The sequence below is a fragment of the Daphnia pulex genome, chromosome 3, assembly GCF_021134715.1.
Source record: "Daphnia pulex isolate KAP4 chromosome 3, ASM2113471v1".
Classification (NCBI taxonomy): domain Eukaryota; kingdom Metazoa; phylum Arthropoda; class Branchiopoda; order Diplostraca; family Daphniidae; genus Daphnia; species Daphnia pulex.
The window spans coordinates 12226825-12248344 of record NC_060019.1 but is presented as its reverse complement, the minus strand read 5'-3'; the positions used below and the strand labels follow the sequence as shown (position 1 = coordinate 12248344).

The 21520-nt window shown below is 47.4% G+C and overlaps 1 protein-coding gene across 3 annotated transcripts; it reads right to left on the bottom strand.

The window, feature by feature from the left end:
- Positions 1-78: 78 nt before the first annotated feature.
- On the bottom strand, positions 79-20956 carry LOC124190233 (AF4/FMR2 family member lilli-like). 3 transcript variants are annotated; one of them, XM_046582814.1, is made up of 12 exons: positions 20559-20956; positions 14370-14626; positions 12046-12388; positions 10812-11349; positions 7865-10585; positions 7150-7766; positions 4871-6471; positions 3745-4583; positions 2807-3382; positions 2124-2384; positions 1972-2051; positions 79-1887 (listed from the first exon to the last, which is right to left on the bottom strand). In XM_046582814.1, exons 2-12 carry the CDS (start codon positions 14402-14404, stop codon positions 1816-1818), a joined length of 7683 nt encoding a protein of 2560 aa, XP_046438770.1. In that variant the 5' UTR covers positions 14405-14626; positions 20559-20956; the 3' UTR covers positions 79-1815. The 3 variants fall into 3 exon arrangements, with proteins under 3 accessions (XP_046438770.1, XP_046438768.1, XP_046438771.1); XM_046582812.1 differs by lacking the exon at positions 20559-20956 and adding an exon at positions 15715-16861; XM_046582815.1 differs by lacking the exon at positions 2807-3382.
- Positions 20957-21520: the final 564 nt, after the last annotated feature.

Below are 21520 nucleotides of genomic sequence, written 5' to 3'. Positions count from 1 at the left end.
TTGTCAATGTTAAGAAACGAAGCTAACGATATTAATTCATATATATATATATGTGTGTGTGTTTATGTAAAGATTGGGTACTGTTGAATAACGGGCAATCGTATTTTGACAGATAATTGAAACATGTAACCCGAAAATATTTACATTTCGATACTCGATTCGAAGGATAAAGAGAACAGGTAAACAGTTGAGGGACACAAGTTACACAATTTTCGCCGTGAGTTGTATAGGAGTCTCCAGTCGAGGGGAGGTCACACACAATCTGGGCGGCCCATTCCAGATCACGGGATCAGAGGGGTGGGATTCTCACAATATTTTTTTTTCTTTCTTTCCATTTTTTTTTATCACGTTCCCTCCTCCACCAAGGAAAAATATACAAACGAAAAAGCAGTGCTATAAACCAGTCCCTTAGTTCCCCACCATCTGCGCGGCTATAGCTACAAACATAAGAGATACACACACGCGAGAGAAAATACAGTGAAAAAAAAAATTATACGTGACGAAAAAACTCCTCATCGATAACTATATGTGTGTGTGGGTTGAAACAACGACATTATAATGTATAAACTTTGGTATGAAAAAGGTGACAACCCCCTTAAATAAGGACAAAAAAAAAGTATGGGCTGGTGGGGACCTCTAGAAAACAAACAAACAAGCAAACACAATCAAAGGGGGAAAAAAAAACACACCTGGCGTAATCTTCGTTCAGCCATCCAATGTCGACAATGTACATATCGACAATCACGCAACATTTTTGCTGCAGCAATTTATATAGATATAAATTTTTTTTTTTTGTTATTTTTTAAATTTTTCTCATGGAGTTTATAGAATCTTCCTCCATCAAAATTTCGCTTCACAACCATTCAACTCATTCCCTCTGTATCTTTTTGCCTGAAAAACAAAAGAGACACGGACAAAGGAGACCAGGAAAGATTTAAAAAAAACATCCTTGTGGCTGGTCGGGAAAAAAATAATAGATAAATAATAATGAAAAAAAAATAATAATAAGGAACGAAATGAACCCCCCCAAAACCACACACACAGGCTATTGCAATCAACCCAGAATTCGGTTCTCATGTCGTTAACGGGTGGCGGTTTGTACTACACACAGTTTTTTTTTTTACCTTTTTTTGCTTGATGAAGGGGAAGAGTATTGGTTCTCGGGAGGGAAAATTAAAGTAGGAAAATTAAAGAAGAAATGATAACAATGGCTGACGACCCAAGAAAAGAAAAATATAAATTTGACTGGAGCAGCAGAAGCAATTGAGTTGAAACTACGCTATTCCTGGCCAAACGAACACACACAAAAAAAAAGATTAATTTATTTTTTTTTAAAAAAAGGTAAGAAGCCAAGAACTAGGCACCCATTTGTTTCGACCCATGTTTGGATAATTATTTTTTTGTTTTTTTGTAAGTTTCTTTTTTCGTAAAATCTGCGGACGGATAAATTATGTGGTTCGCAAAATGTAAACAAATCGGCTATATCACGTGTACCGTTTCATTCCCTCGTCTGTTCCTGACGTAATCTTCTTTTCTGTTCCAAAGTAACCAACAAACTATCCTTCTTCTTCTTCTTCGTCAATGGTTTCTGCTGGAGAATTTCCGAGTCCCATACCCTGGGAGTGGGGGAAATGCCGAGACAAAAGGACTCCGTTATTTGAATAAGTAAGGCCACACGGTCCGTCAACGAAATGCGGGAGATGAGAGTCTGAGAGAACAGGAGGAGGACTTTTTGTGTGTGGGCAAGAGTGCGAGCTGGCTGGAACCAAGACACCAGAGTCAAGGTCTTGGTTGGATTCGATGGATTCACTCAAATCACTCCGAGAGTAGCTGCTTGAGAAGAGACATTTGAGGATCAGCTGGCCGCGGAGCTTCTTCCATCGTATTCTGAGAGCACAAAAGAAAACAAACACTCGATAAGAGATTTGGCACGCACAAAATGTGTGTGTGGACGGAAATAGTAGATGTTACCCTGGTAGACGGCATTGTCTGCGACGGCGACTCGCCCATGTTGGGACTATCCCAAACTCTTCCGTGTAATCCGTCATTCCCTGCAATTCAAAAATGAAATAATGAAGATGATGTGAATAAATAATAATAATAATTCAAAACAAAACAAATACCCTGGGGCAATTCGTAGCTGAGACCGAGGGCTTCAAGATCGGCTTGATTGAGTGGCTTACCACCCGGTACCATCATGGGAGGTGAGCTGTGGTTCATCTGGCCCGACCCGTGGTTCACATTCACAACCGGACCAGACAAACCTCTTTGGATTGTTCGGGCTCCTACCACCGCTTTTAGCTCCTTGCGAACGTACTCGGAGGCCATCCCAGGCGGTCCGCCGTCATTTCTTCCGCCACCCTGAACTGGACCACCGACCGAACCTGAGAATTAAATTCAAACAGAAACAAATTAATGACTTGATACATAAATAACGTTAACATTATTCTCTGACGGACGTATAACTAAACTAAAAAAAATAAAATAATAAAATCAGTGCAAGCGTTGAATGGGTGGTGTAGGTTATGTGCGGATGTTTGAGGATTTCAAAAAAAAAAGACGAACACGAGCTACGTACGGACACGATGCTGGACAAAAGACAATACACAAAAGGGGATGGATTGGAGTGAGAAAAAAAAAACGACGACGACACGACAGGGGAAGACACGAAAAATGGAAGGAACGGACGACACGACGGGAAAAAAGGATTTTTTTTTAAAATAAAATAAATCAGGACGGGTTTGAGAAAAAATATATAAATGTACGGTGGGGATTTTTTTTTGGGTGGCTGACAAGATATGCTTACCAGCCAGCTGCAGCTCAGACGGATGCAAAGGGCCTGGCGGAGGAAAGGAGAGGTGGTGCGGATGCTGGTATGGTTGTTGGTGGGAAGAAATAGAATCGAAATGGAAGAAGGAATCGGCCGAATCATCGGCCGATGGCGGCCGACTCGATTGACTGCTGTTGCCGGACGAGAGGCCCATCGAGGCGGGCGGAGCTTGTCGATTCGAACCCTGTTGGAAAGCTAATACTTTGGCGCTGTAGACGGAAGCGGCTGCGGCCGAAGAAGCGTTGCCACGGTTGCCACCGGCCCCACCACCTTGTTGTTGCTGTTGTTGTTGGTATGGTTGGCCAGCGTTGCCCATTCCTAAATGGTAGCCGGGAGAATTGGGGTGCGAGGAAGGATAGGAATTGGATGAAGACGGAGTGGAAGGATTGGACGACGGAGGAGGTGGATGGTGGTGGATGAGGGCAGACGGAACGGTCGAGTGTAAGGAGGAGGTGGTTGTGTTGTCCTCTCGGCAAGGTTGTTGTCGGATAGAACCCGTGGTGGCACCGCAGCTGCTCGCATTGTGACTCAATCCACCGCCAATAGACAAGGCTAAAACACAATCAGAAGAGACATATTGATGCACGAGACAAACAGAAACAAAAATCCAGGAAGGTAAGGGGGGGGGATCATAACAACAATTTTTGATGTTGGGGGTTCGGAGGTAACAAAAAACAACAACAACAACAAAATGGACGAGAGAGAGAAGGGAAAAAAATAAAAATAACACGGGGGAAACAAACAGCAGATGGCCACTTGCAAAATCCTAAATTGTCTACATGAAATGTGGTTAGGTTGAAAAACAACAACAACAACAACTGGGAATCTTCTACTCTCTCTCTCTCTGTCTCTCTCTTCCACATGCCTGTCCAAAAATTCATGCCGTCGTCTGTTTTTTCAACAGTTTCACTCACCTGGAATAACCCCGCTAGGTGCGCTCACGGTTCGCTGTAATCTCAACTGTTGTTGCTGCTGCTGTTGTTGCTGCTGCTGCTGTTGTTGTTGCTGGCGAGCAAACATCCCGTTGGAGGAAGATGGTCCGGTTGGATTGTCGGTCATGCCGTTGTTACCGTAGCCTTGTCGAATGTTGTTGTTGTTGTTGCTACTATTGCCCGGGCCAGCAGGTCCGCCGACGCAGTTGGGCGGACCGGAATTGGGCAATGCTCTCATAGCGGGTCGAGGAGCGTAGCCACCGCGAATGCCTTGTCCATAACCGAGCAAATGCTGCTGTTGAGGTTGTTGTTGAGGTTGTTGCTGCTGCTGCTGTCGCTGTTGTTGCGGTTGCAGATTAGGACGATTCGGCATGTTGTTGTTCCACGATCCTACCCCAACGCCAGGACTTGGCTGCCCTTGCAAACTGATTCCGGGACTGGATCTGGCGCCCACTCCTGGCTGCGGAGAAAGCTGGGATACGTGTTGTTGTTGCTGCTGCTGCTGCTGCTGTTGTTGTTGCTGTTGAAAATTTTGCGGAGGTGGCCCTATGCGGGGCGACACTTGAGCCGAATTGAACGGCGAGAGCCGAGAAGACGGTCCGCCGGGGGCGAAGTTGTTGCCGCTGTTGTTATTGACAATTTGTGCCTGAGGGCTTTGATTGTAGTTGCCACCGTTGGCCGTGTTCATCGGGCCGTGAGGCGAAAAAGGGGGTTGCATCGGGCGCTGACTGGGAGAGATTTGAGACGCCAGCGGCCCACCGCTACCCAGTGGACTGCTCAACATCACCGAACCGTAGTTGGGTGAAACTTGTGAATCCGACCTGTGACGTTCAAATGCAAAATAAAAATAAAAATTTTTTGTTTAATAAAAAAGAGAGTCAAATTCTCGTTTTCTCTTCCGCACTAAACGCAATCACGAAAAATATAACAAAAAAATTGAAACGGGTTCCATTCGGCACGACATGGCGACAACCAAACGGGAAATAAAAAACGACAGAAAACTGTAAAATGTTTCGGCGTATCGGATGTCGGTGCGGGGGGGACTACATCAGGTGTGGGTGGATCGTTTGGCGGAAGCTCAGACGCGATGGTGTAACATTTTGATTACCTGGATATAGTCATGTTGGGTGGGATGGCGTTAAGTAGGTCATCCATAATTTGCAGGGCTCCAGGTGAGAGCTGGGGACCTTGGGTGTGTTGTACCGACGATTCGTTCAGCAAGACGCCCAGGAGCTGCTGTTGAGGTGGGTGCTGCTGCTGCTGTTGTTGCTGCTGATCTTGTGATTGTTGCTGCTGTTGTTGTTGTTGTCGATTCAAGAGTCGTCGCTGTTGGACGGGCAATTTCTGCTTTCTGCCACCGGGGATGGTGAGACTGGCCTGCTGCTGCTGCTGCTGCTGCTGATTGGCCATGTTGATGGACCCAGCCGAAGCTGAAGGCGAATTCATCCCGTACGACGGAGTGGACATTCTCATCGGCGCTCCTTGACCCTGTTGTTGTTGTTGTGCGTAGCCCGGCAGGTTGTAGGCCGGCGGACTTTGAGCGACTGGCGAGATTTTCTCGTAGGACATGAGCGACTTTTGAATGGCTGTGATGGCCAGTTTCTCTTTCGACATGTCCATTTGCAGGAGGGGACCCGACGGGCCGACAACGGCAGTCGTCTGAGTCACCGACGTGACGCTCTGCGACGACTGGACGATGGACATGACCGGCTGGATAGTCACTGGCGGTGGCGTGGCGGACGTCAGCTCGCCAAAGATCATGGAATCGCTTTCGTATCTCTCGTCCATGTCGATGACTTGCTCGATGATGTCAGAGAGTTCGGGGTCCATCGAAGGCGTGTCACCCCATCCGGCCACCGACGCCATTTGCACATCCAGCGGAGTCATGAAATCGGCGTGGACGCTGTAAGTGCCGTCGCTGCTCTCCAAACTGGTGGCCGCCAACATGGGATTGGAATGCGACGCCTGTTGTTGTTGTTGTTGTTGCGGCTGGATGGACATTCCGGATCGCTGACCTGCTCCTCCGCTTTGCTGCAGGCTTCGATCGGGGCCCATGGGGCCAGATATTGCATGTTGCAGTTGATGTTGTTGTTGGGGTTGTTGTTGCTGGTGGTGAGGTTGGTGCTGTTGCGGATGAAGGGAAATGTTGAAACCACCCGAGGAGTTCATGGCGGCAGAAAGTTGTTGCTGATTGTTGAGAGACAACTTCTGAACGGGGTTCTGATTGGGTCGATGTTGTTGTTGGAGTTGGGGCGGGGGTTGTTGGGCTGCTAAATAAAGTTGCTGTTGTTGATTAGACTGTTGTTGCTGCTGCGATTCGCCCAGATTGGGACCGGAAGCCGAATCAATGGGCCGATTCAAAAGAGAATTCAAAAAGCCTCCAGTCTGAGGAGCTGGTTGTTGTTGTTGCTGCTGCTTCTGGCTGAGGTTCAAATGTTGTTGTTGTTGCTGCTGCTGTTGTGGGTGCTGAGATCGGGGGTGTAACTGATGCTGCTGTGACTGTTGCATGGCCGGATGTCGTTGTTGTTGCTGTTGGTTCAAAAGGTGTTGTTGTTGTTGTTGCTGCTGCTGCTGTTGCTGGGGTTGTTGCATTGGCGGATGCGGGGGCAGTTGCATAGTCGTCGAGGGCTGGGTTTGCACCGAGCCTCCGGCCCAATGGGCGCCCGGAGCCGACGTTCCACTCACTGGCGGCGTCTGAAGGATTTTCTCCTAGAAAATTTCCAATAATAAAAAAATTTCTCATTAGCCCAAAAATGTTGTTGCATAACAAAAAATAAATATAGAAAATAAATATCAAGCAGACCCGTCTCGTTGAGTCAAAATAAGTAAACTGGATTGTTGTTGCTGTTGTTCCAACGAGGCTCAGTCACAATCGAGATTAGACGTCAACGAAATAGGAATTGAGACGGGAAAGAGGCCACCATTTTGTACTGAGTAGTGTGTGTGTGTGTGTGTGTGTGGGTAGTATTCTGATACAAGCCACCAGAGAGAGAGACAGAGAGACAGAGAGAGAACGTTGAACACCGTGAACGGGCAAGACACGTCAAGTACTAGACGACGAATGTCGAAAAAGAAACGGCAAAGTCCGTTGGCTCTCGGTGTGTACTGGGCGGATGGCTGGTGGGTGGTTAGATGACGGTGGGGGGGAAAATGCAAAAAGGGAGGGACATTCCAGAACCAGGTCGTCACGTTAACGGGTTTTTTTTTTTCAGCGTGAATGGCGGGCGATGGTGTGTGTGTGTATGTACAGTGTGTGTGTGTGTGATGGCGGACCGTGCGTAAAAGAGAGGTAAGGAAAAGAAGGAGAAAGAGGAGGGCAGAAAAAGAGCGCCGAAAGCGGTCGCACGAAAAATGTAAGAAAAAGAAGTGGCGACGCCATTGACTCACCTTCAAGTCCTTGGGCAATTTCTCCTGAGGCAACGCTGAGGGTTTGGGCGAGGCGATACTCGTCGACAGCGAGTGTGACGGGATGACGGGCGTCTTGGCCAGCAACGAAGCCAACATCTTATTCTTCTCGCACAATTTACTGCTGGCCGGGAGATTAGCGGCAGCAGCAGCAGCAGCGGCTGACTGGATGGCTGAAGCGGCAGCAATGTTGGCCGTGGCGGCCGCCGCAGCCACGACGGACGTGGCGGCCGCAACGGCAGCTGCTGGCGATGAAAGCGGTTGGTGTTGCAATGAGCCGACGGACAGAGGAGCTGCCACTGTGCTGCTGTGCGGATTCGTTGATGTCGAAGATGAGGAAGAGGAGGATGACGACGTTGGAGGACCCAGCAGTTGATGCAAGACCCCACCTCCGCCTGCGGACATCATCAGGTGGTCGGCGTTGAGCATGGGCTCCTTGCTGGCCTTCACCTCGTCACGGGCTTCTTCGCTGTGTCTCTTGGTGCCCCGCATGCCACCACCACCCACCGGCCCGCCGCCAAAGAGCAGCCCACTGCTGGTCGTGCTGCTGCAAACGACTCCGCCAAATTCCAGCAATCCATCGCAATGGCTGGCCATGCCTACATCCATCCCAACATCCATCCGTTATTAAAATTATCAAGTCAAAAGAAAGAAAGAAAGAAAAAACGGGTTAGTCTAGTCTAGTCGTGATGATTACCTGGCGGTGGAGACTTGAGGTGAGTGGTCTGACTGGTACTCAACATGTTGGCCAACGATCCCGTTGTTACCGTTGGAGTCGTAGACGAACCTGATGACGTTGTCGGCGATGGGAAGCCCAACGACTTGAGTAATTGCTCTTCTTGGAACGACACCTGATCGGGATGTTGTTGTTGCTGCTGCTGGATGGGGTGGTGTTGGTGGTGGTGTTGTTGTTGTTGCTGGCTGGCCGCGTTGTTGCTGCTTCCGGCGCCACCGCAAGCACTGCCGCTACCACCGGCCTGTTGATGATCCTCGTCGGAATCCTTGAGGAGTTTCTTCAGCAATTCGTTGGGCTTGCGCAGACCCATCCGCTGCTCGGCATCGTCATCACTCCGCACGTTCAGCAGCTTGTGCAGCATGTTGTTGTTGTTGTTGTTATTGTTGTTGACGGAGCTGCTCTTGTTGTCGCCCGAGTTGCCTCTGCCCGCCAGCAAGAAGCGATGACTGCCGCCCTCATCCGCCGGATCGGTTTCGTCGCCATCGTCCTGATTCAGCAGGCCTTTGAGAATGCGGTTGTCGTGGTTGCCTTTGCTTCCGGCCAGCTGTAAGCCACAGGCGACGCCACCGACGCTGCTGCTGCTAGTCTCCTCCTTCTCACGTTTGACGCCATCGCTGCTGTCGCTGCCCAAACTACTCAACAGATGGCTCCCGTTGATGCTAGTCGAAAGATGGCCAGCCGACGGTGGAGCTGGCGGCCCGTTGCCCGGTCTCTGCATGAGCAAAATGCGCAGCCTCCCCGATTCCGTCACAGACGACGACGCTGCTGCTGCTGCTGAGGCGTCGCTACTGTTCAACAAACTGCTGAGAGCGCTGAGTTGCTTGTCCGGCGTCCCGTGATGATTGGGGTGGTGGTGGTGGTGAGATCCTCCACCGCTGCTGGCCGGATAATGACCGTGATTGGCGGCGGCGGTGGCCATGCCGGACGAGAGAATTCCTTCCTTGGAATCTCGTGCCGGGTCATCCGGGAATGGCGTGCCCGGATTGTTGAGGGAAAGCGGAGCCGTGGCCGGATGCTGAGGAATGGGATCTTGGAGCGGACTGAAGGGGAAATTGTTGCTAAAGGGCGTCGTCATGCTGGCCGGACTGGGTTGCTGTTGGCCGGCCGAAGACGACGACGACGACGAAGTGGTGGCCGTGGCCGAGCTCATCATTCCGGCCGGATGCAAACTAGTGGCAACTGGACTGAGCACGGGGGAGGGATGCACGACGCCCAAAACGGAATTGGGAGCCGGACTGAAGGCTGACGAAACGCTGGGCGGTCGCGGTGTGGATGAAGCGCTCTGACGCGAGCTGGGCCTCGACGAGACGGGAGGGGCCGAGCAAGTCGAGCCGGGCCGTTGTTGTTGTTGTCCGCCCGAAGGCGGAGGACTTCCCCAGTTGATCATTCCCCCGCCAACGGAATGGGGAATGTGTCCGGCCAGGAGGGGTCCGCCGGACGGGACGAGGGAGTGAGGAGATGGAGCCGAGAGTTGTTGCTGATTGCAAGTGGCGATGGCCGGCAGATGGTGGTGACTGTTGTTCATTTGAGCAGCGGCAGAAGCGGCGGCAGAAGCGACGGCCGAAGCGCCGGGCGGTCCGTTGCCGTCCAGGCTGGACTCGCTGGTGTTGAAATCGCCACCCCACGGAGGCGAAGCCATGAAGAGGTCGGGCACGACAAAGTCATTGAGAAGATCGCCGCTCGTTCCCAAACTTAATCCGGCGAAGGTACTGGAGTAGGAGGAAGTGGTTGTGGTGGTGGCGCCACTGCGGCCGTTGCCGTAACTGGTCGCCGATATCACATCGTGGCGGACGACGCTCGTCAGCACCGGATTGACAGTCGTCTGCTGCTGCTGCTGCTGCTGGTTCATCTGGTTGGCAGCGTCCGTTATCTGCTGATGGACGTCTTTGAGCGTGTCGCTTTTCGACAACATCAACCGGCCACCGCCACCGCCGTCAGCCTGGCCGTCCTCGTCGTCCACGATGATGGAATGGGTAGCCATGACAAAGTCCGTGTCGTGCGTGTCGCTGTTGACGAAGCGCTTCGACTTTGTCTGGACGACCAGGAAACTTGCAACGCCGGCCAATCGGAGACGGTACCTGGAACTGAGCCCGCAGCCGGACTGGATCGTTTCCTGGAAATGGGCCTGGAAAATCGACAAGTCGTCCGGATGGCACAATTCCTGGATGGTACACGAGAGGAGGGATTCTTTGCTGAAGTAGGAACTGTAGGGCGGAGAGACTCCGGTGACGTCGACGGCCACAATTTTGCCAGTCGAGTCCAGTTTGGTGGTGAACTGCTCGACGACGGGTCCTCCGGTCGTGACGATGGCCGACGACGCCATTTTCTCCGTCGACGGAATCCGCCTGGCGACACAGACGAGGCAGTGTTGTGGATCAGCTCCGCTGGAGCCGCTAGCCACAGAGGTCAGGGCCATTTCCAAGTCGGAAGCCTCCAAACCCACAGCGGCCGCCGCAGCTGCTGCTCCGCTGTTTCTCTTGGGCTGGTGGCCGCCGCCACCGCCTGGATCACCTGGATACGGTTGGAGGACGGCTGAAATCTGCATGTTCTCGTAATGCTCGACTCGCTGCTGCTTTTCCTCCATCGTCTCATCTTGCTCGCCCAGCGGCTGGATCAGCAGTCGGCAGTTGAAACAGCGGCCCAATCGGTTCTGCGACGCCGGCGCCATTTCACTCGGCCAAGCTGAGCGTGAAGAAAAAGATCAAAAGAAATGAATAGCAAATTAAGTTATTGATTGAATTTTTTTAAAAAAAAAGAAAAAATAATAATGATAAGAAAACGGAACCCCATTAATGGCGGATTCATCCAGCCAGTCGGTTATAATTCATTCATAGACAAAGTCACATGATTTGATGATGATCGTCTCATTTGATTTCAGTATCAGACTAAATGAATGTCGAGAATTTACCAATGGCCGTGGGCAAAAGCGACGAAGAAAATCGGGCGTGATCTCCGTGATGGATGAAATTGTAGATGGATTTGCCCACGAGATCTTGCGGCTGGTAGTGTAGGAAATGGGCGACATTTTCCGAAACGTATTCCGTCTTGCCTTCCGTGTTGACGACAAACAGGAAGCCGTCGAGGGCTTCCAGCAGAAACGTCCCCAAGAGTTGCGTGTCCAGCAGGGCCGGTTTCGACGACGAGACGTCGCCTTGCTGGAGCAACGGACCGCCACCAACGCCTCCGTCAGCGCTGGGCGATGTCGTGTTGTTGTTGTTGTTGTGCCCAGAACTGGTGCCGGAACTGCTAGAACTTGAACTGCTACTACTACTGCTGCTGCTGCTACTGCTCGAACTCCGTCCATCTTCTTCCTGCTCGCGGATCTTCCGGATCTGGTTGACCGTCTCCTGCAAAATGGCGCACTTGTCCGGTTTCACCGACAGCGAGTTGACGTCGGCTATACTGACGGAAATCAATTCCGCCAGCTCTTCAATGTAAACATTTTCCTACGGAAAAATAATAATAATAAAAACGGATAAGTCATTTTTCTTGGGGGAGCTGTCGTGTGATAAATTCATCCGGCTGCCGGATCAAGTGGCCGGCTGGCACGCAAAAGCTAATCCAGCTCTGGCGTACGTGCAACATATATTTTGTCGTCAACTTCATCAGCTTGACGCGCGCGCAATGTCATCAGTCAAACTTCAGCGCCCGTGTTAAATGAAAAGACATTGGAAGTGATCGACTTGAGTCACCAACGAGATTGTCTATTACTAAGGAAACTCTACGACAAAATTTCATTTATTTCCCTGGCCTCGACATCTTTCACGACGACGTCGACAGACGCCGGCAGAGAGAAAACACAAAATCAATACGTGAATCAATACTCGTGCTACCCCTTACCACCACCAGCCGTGCATTTATATAAGAGAGAGGGACGGATTTGAGTGGCTTATATACATGGTCGGAAATCCCATATTTGACGAGGCGTAGCAACCAGATGGTTGTTTTTTTAAAAGGACACGGGGGTGGGCACGTGGGATTTCTTTAATATTTTCCAAAGAAGAAAAAACACAACAACCGGAATGGTTGAGAGAGAGAAAGTGGCCTTGACAGATGTGTACACCAAACACACAGACAGACATTTTTTTTTTTTAATATAATTCCTAGCTTCATTGATATATATTTTATTTTTGGGTATATACCTGCTCCCGGCGTCTTTTTTCGTTGAGACACTTGTTGATCTGCGACAGCGGCTTCGTGTCGGATTTCCGTCGCTTTTTGATGGCGCCCGCAGAGGCGCTGGGACCGTGGAGGAGGCCGTTGCTGCCGCCAGCGCCACCACCACCACTGCTAGTACTGTTGTTGTTGTTGGTCGTCGTTGGTGAAGACGACGCCGTATTGTTGTTGTTGTTGTTGCCGAGACCGGGGCTGTTGCTGTTGCTGCTGCTGCCACCACCACCACCTCCGCCGCCGCTGCTGAGCGTGTTCATGTTGGCCCAGCACGGCTCGGACGATAGGGACTCGCATGGAATTGCACCCAAACTCCTGTCAAAATAACAAAGAAATTTATTAACAAAACAAACCCAAACAAAACAAAACAAAACGTTTCGACTAATCTCGAGGGGGTGTGGTCATTCCTCCCCTCCCCCCCTTGCTCAGATCAATAAAGTATCACCGGGAACCTCCCTCGTCCACATATCCATACACACATGCCAGTAAGGAATAGGGAAAAACCCAGACACACGAACGACAAAATCAGAAAGAGGACATTGGAAGCCTTATTCGAAATAGATTTTCTCTTCATCCAGCAGTGCAGGAGCAGGGAGGAGGAGGAGTAGAAACGGGAGACTCTGACCACCAAACCAATAAAAGGTAATCAAATATGGCCGGTCGTCTTTCTCGCTAGAATAAATGTGGGCGGCTGTTAACAGGGAAAATGAATGGACGGTTGGCACAAAAAAGTCGATATTTGTCCATCTCGACGGGGCCCGGAATCGATCCAAAAAGAAGAAAATAAAAAATAAGGAGCGCGTCTCCATCTTGTCTGTGCGTATCTGATACGGCGCACACAGGATATCAACATGAAGGGCTGATTGGTCCAGACAAACATAGAGATATATAACATCGTTTCAGATTACTACCCCCGGTTGCCAGCAACCCAAGACGATTCAATCATACTAGTATACTACATCCAATCAAAAATACATCCAGCTGCAACATAAGAGAACAAATTTTCTTCCTTTTTTCTTCGACTACTCTCTCACAAAACATGGCCGCGTTCACAATGGATCGTTAAAAAGAATCAAGAAAACTCTTGTGTTTCAAAAGCCTCTATCTCTATAGAGTCTTGCGTCTAAAAATATTTTTTTGGTTTTTTAATACTTTTTTTCGTTCCTTCCTTTACGTAATATTCTTCCCCCCGCCTGTGCGATGTATGTGAGAGAATGGGCTGGTGTAAAAGAGTTCCATGTGTGCGTGTGGTCGGCGGATGTGAACCGAAAAGGTTGGAAAAAAAAATTTAGTTTTTCGGAAATCCTGAAATTGAATTTTTGTCTTTTTTTTGTTGTTTTCCCCAGGCCAGATGACGTCTGCTCGGTTGCCAGGTGGGTCTTTATTGACTTTGTAGGGAAGTTGTGAGACACACAAAGTCAACCCGCATCATGCCAATAGGGGGGGGACCAAAATCCTACCAGTAGAAATAGGCTTTTCATCGATCATCTATATACTTAACTAAACGTTCTTTGTAACTTATTCGGGAGAAAAGAAACGATGGTGGCCTCGGCAGGGGGGGTTTTCCATTTGTTTCACCGTTGCCAAGTCTCTCTCATCTCCTCGGGTATTTTTAGACAAATAATAAGAACGAAGAGCTTGGCAAGGAAAAAAACTGCCGGCAAGAGAGAGAGAGAGAGAGAAGTTGCTGCTGTTTTAACGGTACCAACTTCTTCTTCTTCTTCTCAAGTACCGGCTGACGTCAGAGAGAGGCCCGACATCACCAGCAATTCAGAGTCATCGGCCACCTGTTTTTCTTCCCCCCTCTCTATACCTTGAGCGACAAAATGGCCGCCACAGTTCATCGATTTTCTGTATTATAATCAGACTCACGCTCTTCTTCTTCTTCTCGTGATGACGGCATTAAGAATGCTATCCGAGGGAAAAAATGGCCTCCTCAACGTTCACTAAAATGTCGGATGTAATGAAGCCGAATTCGTGAGTCACGTGACAGCCGTTTGTTCTTTTAATAATCAAAACGAGTTGAGCGGGGTTTTATAGATAACATCTTCCGGTGAAATCTCTCCCAAAACACATTTTGTGGATGAATCTCTTCTCGGCTAGCCAATCCACACATATAAATAATAAACAACATGTGGAGACGGGAGACTGGAGCCAAGTAGGTCGTCGGAAGAAGAACTGGACACCTGCTCAATTTTTTCCCAAGGACATACTCGAATCATCTCCGTCAATCCGCTTTCCACCTCTTCCATCCGCACGCAAAATCAAAATTTTAATAATCAAAACAGCAACTTACTGTGCATCATCCAGGAATGCGGTATCCGTCAGCATAACCAAGCACTGCACATCACAGCGACGCCTTTTTGAAGGGGTAAAATAATAACACACACACGACGTTCCTCCTAGTCCACCACTGGAAAACCAAAACTTTCCTTCACTGTCACACACACTAACGAAAGACACTCGAAAAAACTATGTGTGTTCCTCCAACAACCGACTGGATCAAGTCGTCATACCGGTAGCTGTTGGTAGCCGGACAGCAGCAGCATTCTCCTGTAAAAATACCAAAAATACCAAAAATAAATAAAGTAGCCCAGAGCACACAGGTAAAGAAAAGAAACAATTGGGAAGGTAACAGACAAAACTCTGGTACAGGGAAAAGGGAGGCCTAGGCCGTCCAGGTAGTTGTTCCAGGTAGTACACAATCAGCAAAGAGCCTCTAGCATTTCTTCTTCGAATGGGACACAATCGGCCATCTTTTTTTTTTCACGAACGAAACAGATGTTATTTTTTTTTTTGGTGGGAAACGATCGAAGAAGAAGAAAATAACATTTTCGGGAATGTTTGAAAGATCAACACCTGGTGTCACATCACAAGGGACACTTCTTTTTTTGGTTGTTGTTGTAAAAATGTGACGTCATTGCAATCCTAAAGTGGATCAGACACCGTCAACCGGAAAGAAATATTTATTTCGTACCAGATGTATATTTTTTAAGATAAAAAAAGGTAAGTGCCGGTATTGCATTTTTGACCATTTTAGGGGGGACTCGTGTGTTGTTGTTTGGCCAGTTGGCGTTATTTTTTAAAAAATATTTTTTGGATTTTTTCATGGCCGACTTTGACCACCACTTTCCCTCGTTTGCCTTGTGGAAGCAAACGAAAAAATATCAGTGTTCCTGTTTAGCCGGACCCGAATTTTTAATTAGACAATCCATCAAAGAAGAAGTCACATGGGCTCAACATATTTTTCTACCCCAAATATCGGATTGAATGATGGCGACCCAAACAGTTCAAACGGGTGCACACAATTCTAGTTTCGACAGAGGACAGTGGTGGCGCCACTTATAAAACACAATCGTCTTTATTATGATTAACATTTTCGTCTACTAGCTATTCATCAAAAACATATCGCAGTTTAAAGTTGATTGAAAAGAATACACACATGCAAACACACAAAAGCCCGAGGCCCACACAACACATGGAATTGTGTGTGATGTTTTCGAGTTGACTTTGAACGGATTTCTTTGGCAACAAAAGATTCGAGTTTATATCCGATTGGAAATGAGTTGGCACTGACGAGTATCCAGACACACACACAAAAGACATTTTGTTTGAAACAACCAAAGTGTAGAAGGCCTTACCGTCTTTGGAAAATGGCGATGGGTCAAACTGAGAGACAATGTTTTGGGAAAACGACACACACGTCGGTAGGCACTTTTTCGTCGTCGTCACAAACTTGGCGATCAATTGCAGAGCACCAAAAAATCCAAAAACATTCACAGTGTGTTGTTTCTTCTTCTTGTCGTGTCGGAAGATTTCACGTCGTGTGTATGTATCGCAAAAGGAGCGTAGCCACTAGCTCTGGTGTGTGGCACTTTTGGCTATAACGCAAGGGACTCGCCTGTGCAACTCGCGTCCTCCATTTTCTATCTATCTTTCTTTCTTTCTCCCCGTTTTCCTTCCACCTCTCTCTCTTACCTCCTTTTCCAGCCTTCCTCTCTCTCCCTAGTCTCTCCCTTACTATATTTATCGTTTCTATCTTATTTATCTATCTCTCCTTTTCTTTTCTTTCTCTATCCCTACACACACACACACACCAGTCGTCTCTCGAGCTGGCTGGCTGCTGCTGCTGCCTGGAGACAACACGAAGAAGGCGGTGGGAGGAGCGAGTGGCAGCGTTGCCACATTTGGAACAAAATCAAACCGAGTGCGGAGCGAGAGAGAACGACAGACAGCGCCACCGCAGCACCAGCGTACGGAAACGAGAGATTGTGCCGGACGGGCGGGAACAGAGAACGAGACGAAGCCTTTCCGATGCTTCGGTCGGATTTCTCACGACGTGCAGTGTTTTTTCATTGGTGGCTTTGTGAAATCATCGGGAGCCACAAAAACAAAATAAAAAAAGAATCCAATGCCGACCGAGAAAGAAAAAAAGAAAAAAATAATCGTCAAACTAATAATCGAATCAAAAAAAGGATGAGAGAACTCGACCGGATAACCGGAACCTGAAGAAAACTGGGGCGAATCATCCGAGATGCAACTTGGATATCGAATTCGTCAACGTCAGTCCATTTTGTTCTGTTTCGATTGAGCCAATCGGCCGCTGCTCGTCTGTCATCTCATTTTACCCCCCCACAGATGATGACATTCCGCTCTCGTATTCTTCGCCCGGGCAAAAGACGAAATTGTCTCGGCCGGGATGTGAGGCGACTGGAAACGAGCGACAAGATGAACGGCAGCACTTTCATCCTCCTCCCCGAGAAAAAGAAAAAAACAACGACGACATTCTTGAAGGAAATGCGTCTATCCATCACGTGCTTTTATTTCATGTCCATCTCCATGGCAACGTGACATGATCGTTCAATCGATCCTCTTTTTTATTTTGACGAACATTCATTCCCCCCTTCTTTATCTTTTTCTGTTTTGGCCCATTTTTCAAATGATAGGTGGTGGCAAATGATGTGGTTTCATATTCAAAGTTGATTGGATGCCTTGGCTTCCATCACGGAATCCAATCGAGTGGTGGTAGCAGTCGGACACACAATAAGTTGGGCGCTCTGCCAAGAGCCAAAGAGATTGTCTTACGACACACTTGATTACATCCCGCAGTCTCTCTCCATCAACACCACCACCACCCAAAAAAACCATAGATCGATTCGTTCCTTCCTTTCGTCACGACCCATCCCGGACAAAGTTCGTCGTTTCGAATTTCCTCCGTTTTTTTTCCTTTGAAAAATCATTGAATTCAAATTTACGTCAAATGTGTCGTCATCGCAACCGGTTCGATATTACAATTCGTCGTTGCGTCACCAGCTGGAGCTGTAACTATAGCCCGTACGCGCAGCCCGTTGTTGGTGAATCTCATTATAATCACCAACGAAAAATAGGGGAAGCAAACAGGTGAAATGCTGTGTGCAGAGCCACAAAAAAACAGCCAGGTGCGTCAACTCTGCCGATTGAATCCGATCGATTGTGTCGCTACTTTTATCGCCGATCTCATTAGAGTCGATTAACACGAAACTATCGTGTGTAAAAATAGTTCGGAAACAGGACATAAAACACACACACACAATGAAAGAAGCGCGCAGTCGTTATAGACCAACAACAGAGACTACACGATCACACACAAAAGTTTAATTGACCACCCAAAATGTCAAAAAGAATTAAACTTTCTGCAAACGGGAAAGAAATAACTATCGGAAAAGTCATAAACTTTTTTCCTCCCTTTATTTTTTGTTTCAAGGAAATAAAAATGCCAAAATGATCACTTCCGTTTGTGGTTTTTGTTATATCCCAAGTTTTATTTTATTTTATTTTATTTAAAAAAAGGAAAGAGAGAGAGAGGAGGGCGGAGCTAATGCACCCTCCCTCTCCGGAATTCCATAGCCGGAAGCCTCATAGTTTCATCTATTACGTTGGTTTTTGGTCCCCCCTTCCAAATATTGATCAACATAAAGTCGCACGAGTAAATGATGAAATCGTGTTAATCGCTGTCTCCACCGAATTGTTTGGTTTGAAAAAAGAAAAGAACCGAAATTAAGCGTGACACGAGACGGTGGTGGGCGTTAACTTGGGTGGATGAGTCGGAAGCACGTATACACAAATAACGGCCTGGCTCAAAAAGTGGCTGGAGGTAAAAAGTTAGGCCCCTCCGCAACCAAAATTAAAGAAAAAAGGGCCAGTAAATTACGCCATACATCAACTGGGATCAATAAGTGTTGTCCCACGATGTCGTTTGCTGGGCCGCAGCTCGGCTCTAATGGACTTTGGTCATTTCATCCCGCCGACTGTATGTGTGCGGATGACTGTGGACGATACATTGACGGTGACGTCATCGCAACGATCGGCTTGTCACCGTGACCAAGTCTCTCACCGTAATGGATCGGCTTGTCACCGTGAGCCGATCCCGATCAACCTGGAGGGGCTCTGCAATTTGTTTTCTTTTCTGGTCGGCCGGTTGCGGCTGTAATTTTCGTCGGAAGGGGATTTGAAAAAAAAAGAATTCGTCATCCGCAACCGGTAAAATCTAAAAGCCAATCAAGATTCAAGGGTGTCTCACGCTTGCCTAAACTTGGCCAAGCGACTGGCATCTTTTTATTTCTCCCTTTGATCGAAAGCATCAAACTGTGTAAAAAAACGACATCGGTGTCGACCATGCACATCATCGTGCAAACGAAACGAGCAACTGATTGGAAAGAAACGCGAGTGGCGTCACTTGTCGTTTCGATTATTTCACTCTCGAAAAACTCGATGACTTTTCCTGGACATTTCCACAAATAGGTATACTACCAAGAACTTTAAATACATTTGTTTTCGCTTCCATTTCGTTGCATATCAGTGCCATCTGCCGGCCTGCCGTTCTTTCCATCCATTTCCCCGTGGCAGCAGCAGCAGCAGCCAACTTGGTAATACTCCGGCTCCCACGGCGCCCCTCTGTCTTTTTTCTTTTTCTTTTATTACCATGATGATGATGATGATGATGATGACTATTATTCCTCCTTCTTCTTCTTTCTTTACTCTTTGGGGCTCCGTGAAGAATGGCGAAACATAAGAAAAGAACTCGACAATATTCTCCCTTTTCTCTTTTTTCTCCGGCTGAGAGCAGCCGGCCTCCGCCAAGGCCAGTTCACGCCGCTAGCGCCACAACCAAACCAACTTCCACCCATCCACCATTCTCCTTCCACCCACAAAACTCCAACCAAACTCCAACTGACTTTGTTGTTGACGGCCCCTTTTATTTTTTTCTTAGACGGGGATCTTTTGCGGGTCCCGCGGTATACCCAAACGGAATTAGGATCCAACTGGATCCTAATGGATTTTTTCCACGACATTCGAGAGTGACTTGAACGCTCGAAAGACTGTGCAGGTGTGTATCAGAGTTGTAATAACAGTCGAGTGAGACCCGTGTGATTTCATTTGCAGACGAAATCCAAACAACAAGGTCCAGTCACAACAACAACAACAACAAGAAAATAATAAAAGATAAAAAAACTGTGCGGCTCCAATGACCACCGGACCCGATCTGGTCGAGCCAGCGGCCATCGCACCACCGCAACCGACAACCTTCACAGCCGGTAAAACCAATCGCCCTTAAGCCTCAGATCAGCACTTGTGCCAACTTGTGTACACCAGTCGCTATTATTATTTATCATCATAAATTCCAATTGTTTTTAATCAAGAATTTTCTTTTCAACCCAATCAAATACGATCCAATCAAGATCAACATTTTTAAATTCAATCTTGTACGTAATTTAACATTTAGTAAAGACCGGGGGGAAGAAAAACCTTCGTTCAAGTCACCCCCTCGTATCGAAAAATAAAAATAAAAAGTAGAAAATTCGTTGCGGTCAGACATCGGGAACCAATTTGGCAATGGCCGTGAACACGCAAGCGGGAGGGGAGGTGGTGCTCTTTTTTGGTGGTGGTGGTGGTGGGGGAGGGGTGCCACGATTGCCGCACCCGGTCGGCTGTGTGAGTGAAGAAGCGAAAGTTGTTCAAGTCCAAGAGCAACTTTCCAAACCGCGGATTCTCTCTCGACTGCTGTGGTGTATATAGACACTTTTTATATATTGCTGCTACTACTACTATCCCTAGCTCTACACCACAATACCTTAAGAAAATGTGTTTACTTCGACTCAACTACGGGGATGCGACAAATATTGTTTTATTCCAGAAATATAATAATAATAAAAAGAATAAAGAAAAGACAGAAAACAAGTCCCTTATCGGCTCTTGGGCGCCATCTGTGGCCTGTCTCAAATTCATCCCACCACCCCCCTTCGCCTTCTTTAAAAAAGAAAAACATTTTTGTTTCTTCTTGTTTTTATTATTATTATTGTTTTTTATTGTTGATTCCAAATTTCAGCAATTTGGGGACTTTTGAAGTATTTAAAAAATAAAAAGATCGGCACCCCATTCTCTTTTTGCTTTTTTCCCCAGTTTTCTTAAATTAACGCTCAAAAGAAAATGACAAAATGTCTCTCACCTGTCTGTGAAGTAATGTCAAATGTTGTCGGTACAAATTTTGTTTAGAATTCCAATCCGCTTTTTTCAGGCTTCAGGAAAGACACAGCACCACTCACTTGATAGGCCCACCGTTCGTGTACAGTGTAGTAAACAGACGAAAGAAACGTCAGTTTCTTCAACGAGCAAAAACTATCCGATAAAACAGCCGGAATGAGAATATTCAGGCAATCGAGTATGTTGTGTGTGCACACGGCACAAAAGCACACACTGCACAACACTGAGCAAAAACACCGACGTAACGTCGACAATTATCGCCAGAACCCAAGAAGAATGTAATTTTTCGTTTCCCCCCCTTCGGCTGGGCGAAAAAATATCACACACGTCCGATCGCTCAAGTCTGTCTATTGCAACTGAGGACGTTAGACTCTGCCACTAGGTACCGCCACTGTTGTGGTCCCAACAGAGAAAACTAGAGATGACCCACGACAATAATCCCTTCTCTCAACAGCGCCACCACTTTAAATATTTGAACAAAATCTTTTGATCTAAACGAAAGAAAGAAAAGATAGCATCAAGACTCATTTTTATGGAATTGAGTGTACTATTATATTCATCAGTTGTACCCTGATGATGACGAAATTTCGAGCCTTTGACAAATTGACATGACACAATTGAGCTGAATTTTGGGTTTTGGACACTTGATGGCGCTACAAGTTCAACATTGTTTTAAAGCTGCCTCGCCTAATACTTTGCCACGGTCTAATTCTTTTATCTCTAATGGTCTTTGATTATTTGGTATCCTCTCCTTCACAGCCAAAAGTTGGAAAGTAAAAAAAAAAAAAAAGAATTGTACGGAAAAAGAAATAGAAAATAACAAAATCCCTATGAATCGCCCACTCGATATCGATGGAAAATGTTTGGGGAAAATAATCGATAGCTATTCCACCTGTTGTAGCAGTCAGCACCTGTTATGGAACCTGC

What these genes read in the sequence shown, in the direction of transcription:
- LOC124190233 (XM_046582814.1), bottom strand. Translation starts at nt 14,404, where the DNA reads ATGCTGACGGATACCGCATTCCTGGATGATGCACA. An exon ending in AAAAAAGACGCCGGGAGCAG is followed by an intron (nt 11,350 to 12,045) that starts GTATATACCCAA and finishes ATTTTTCCGTAG; the next exon opens with GAAAATGTTTACATTGAAGA. An exon ending in ACCTAGCGGGGTTATTCCAG is followed by an intron (nt 3,383 to 3,744) that starts GTGAGTGAAACT and finishes ATTGTGTTTTAG; the next exon opens with CCTTGTCTATTGGCGGTGGA.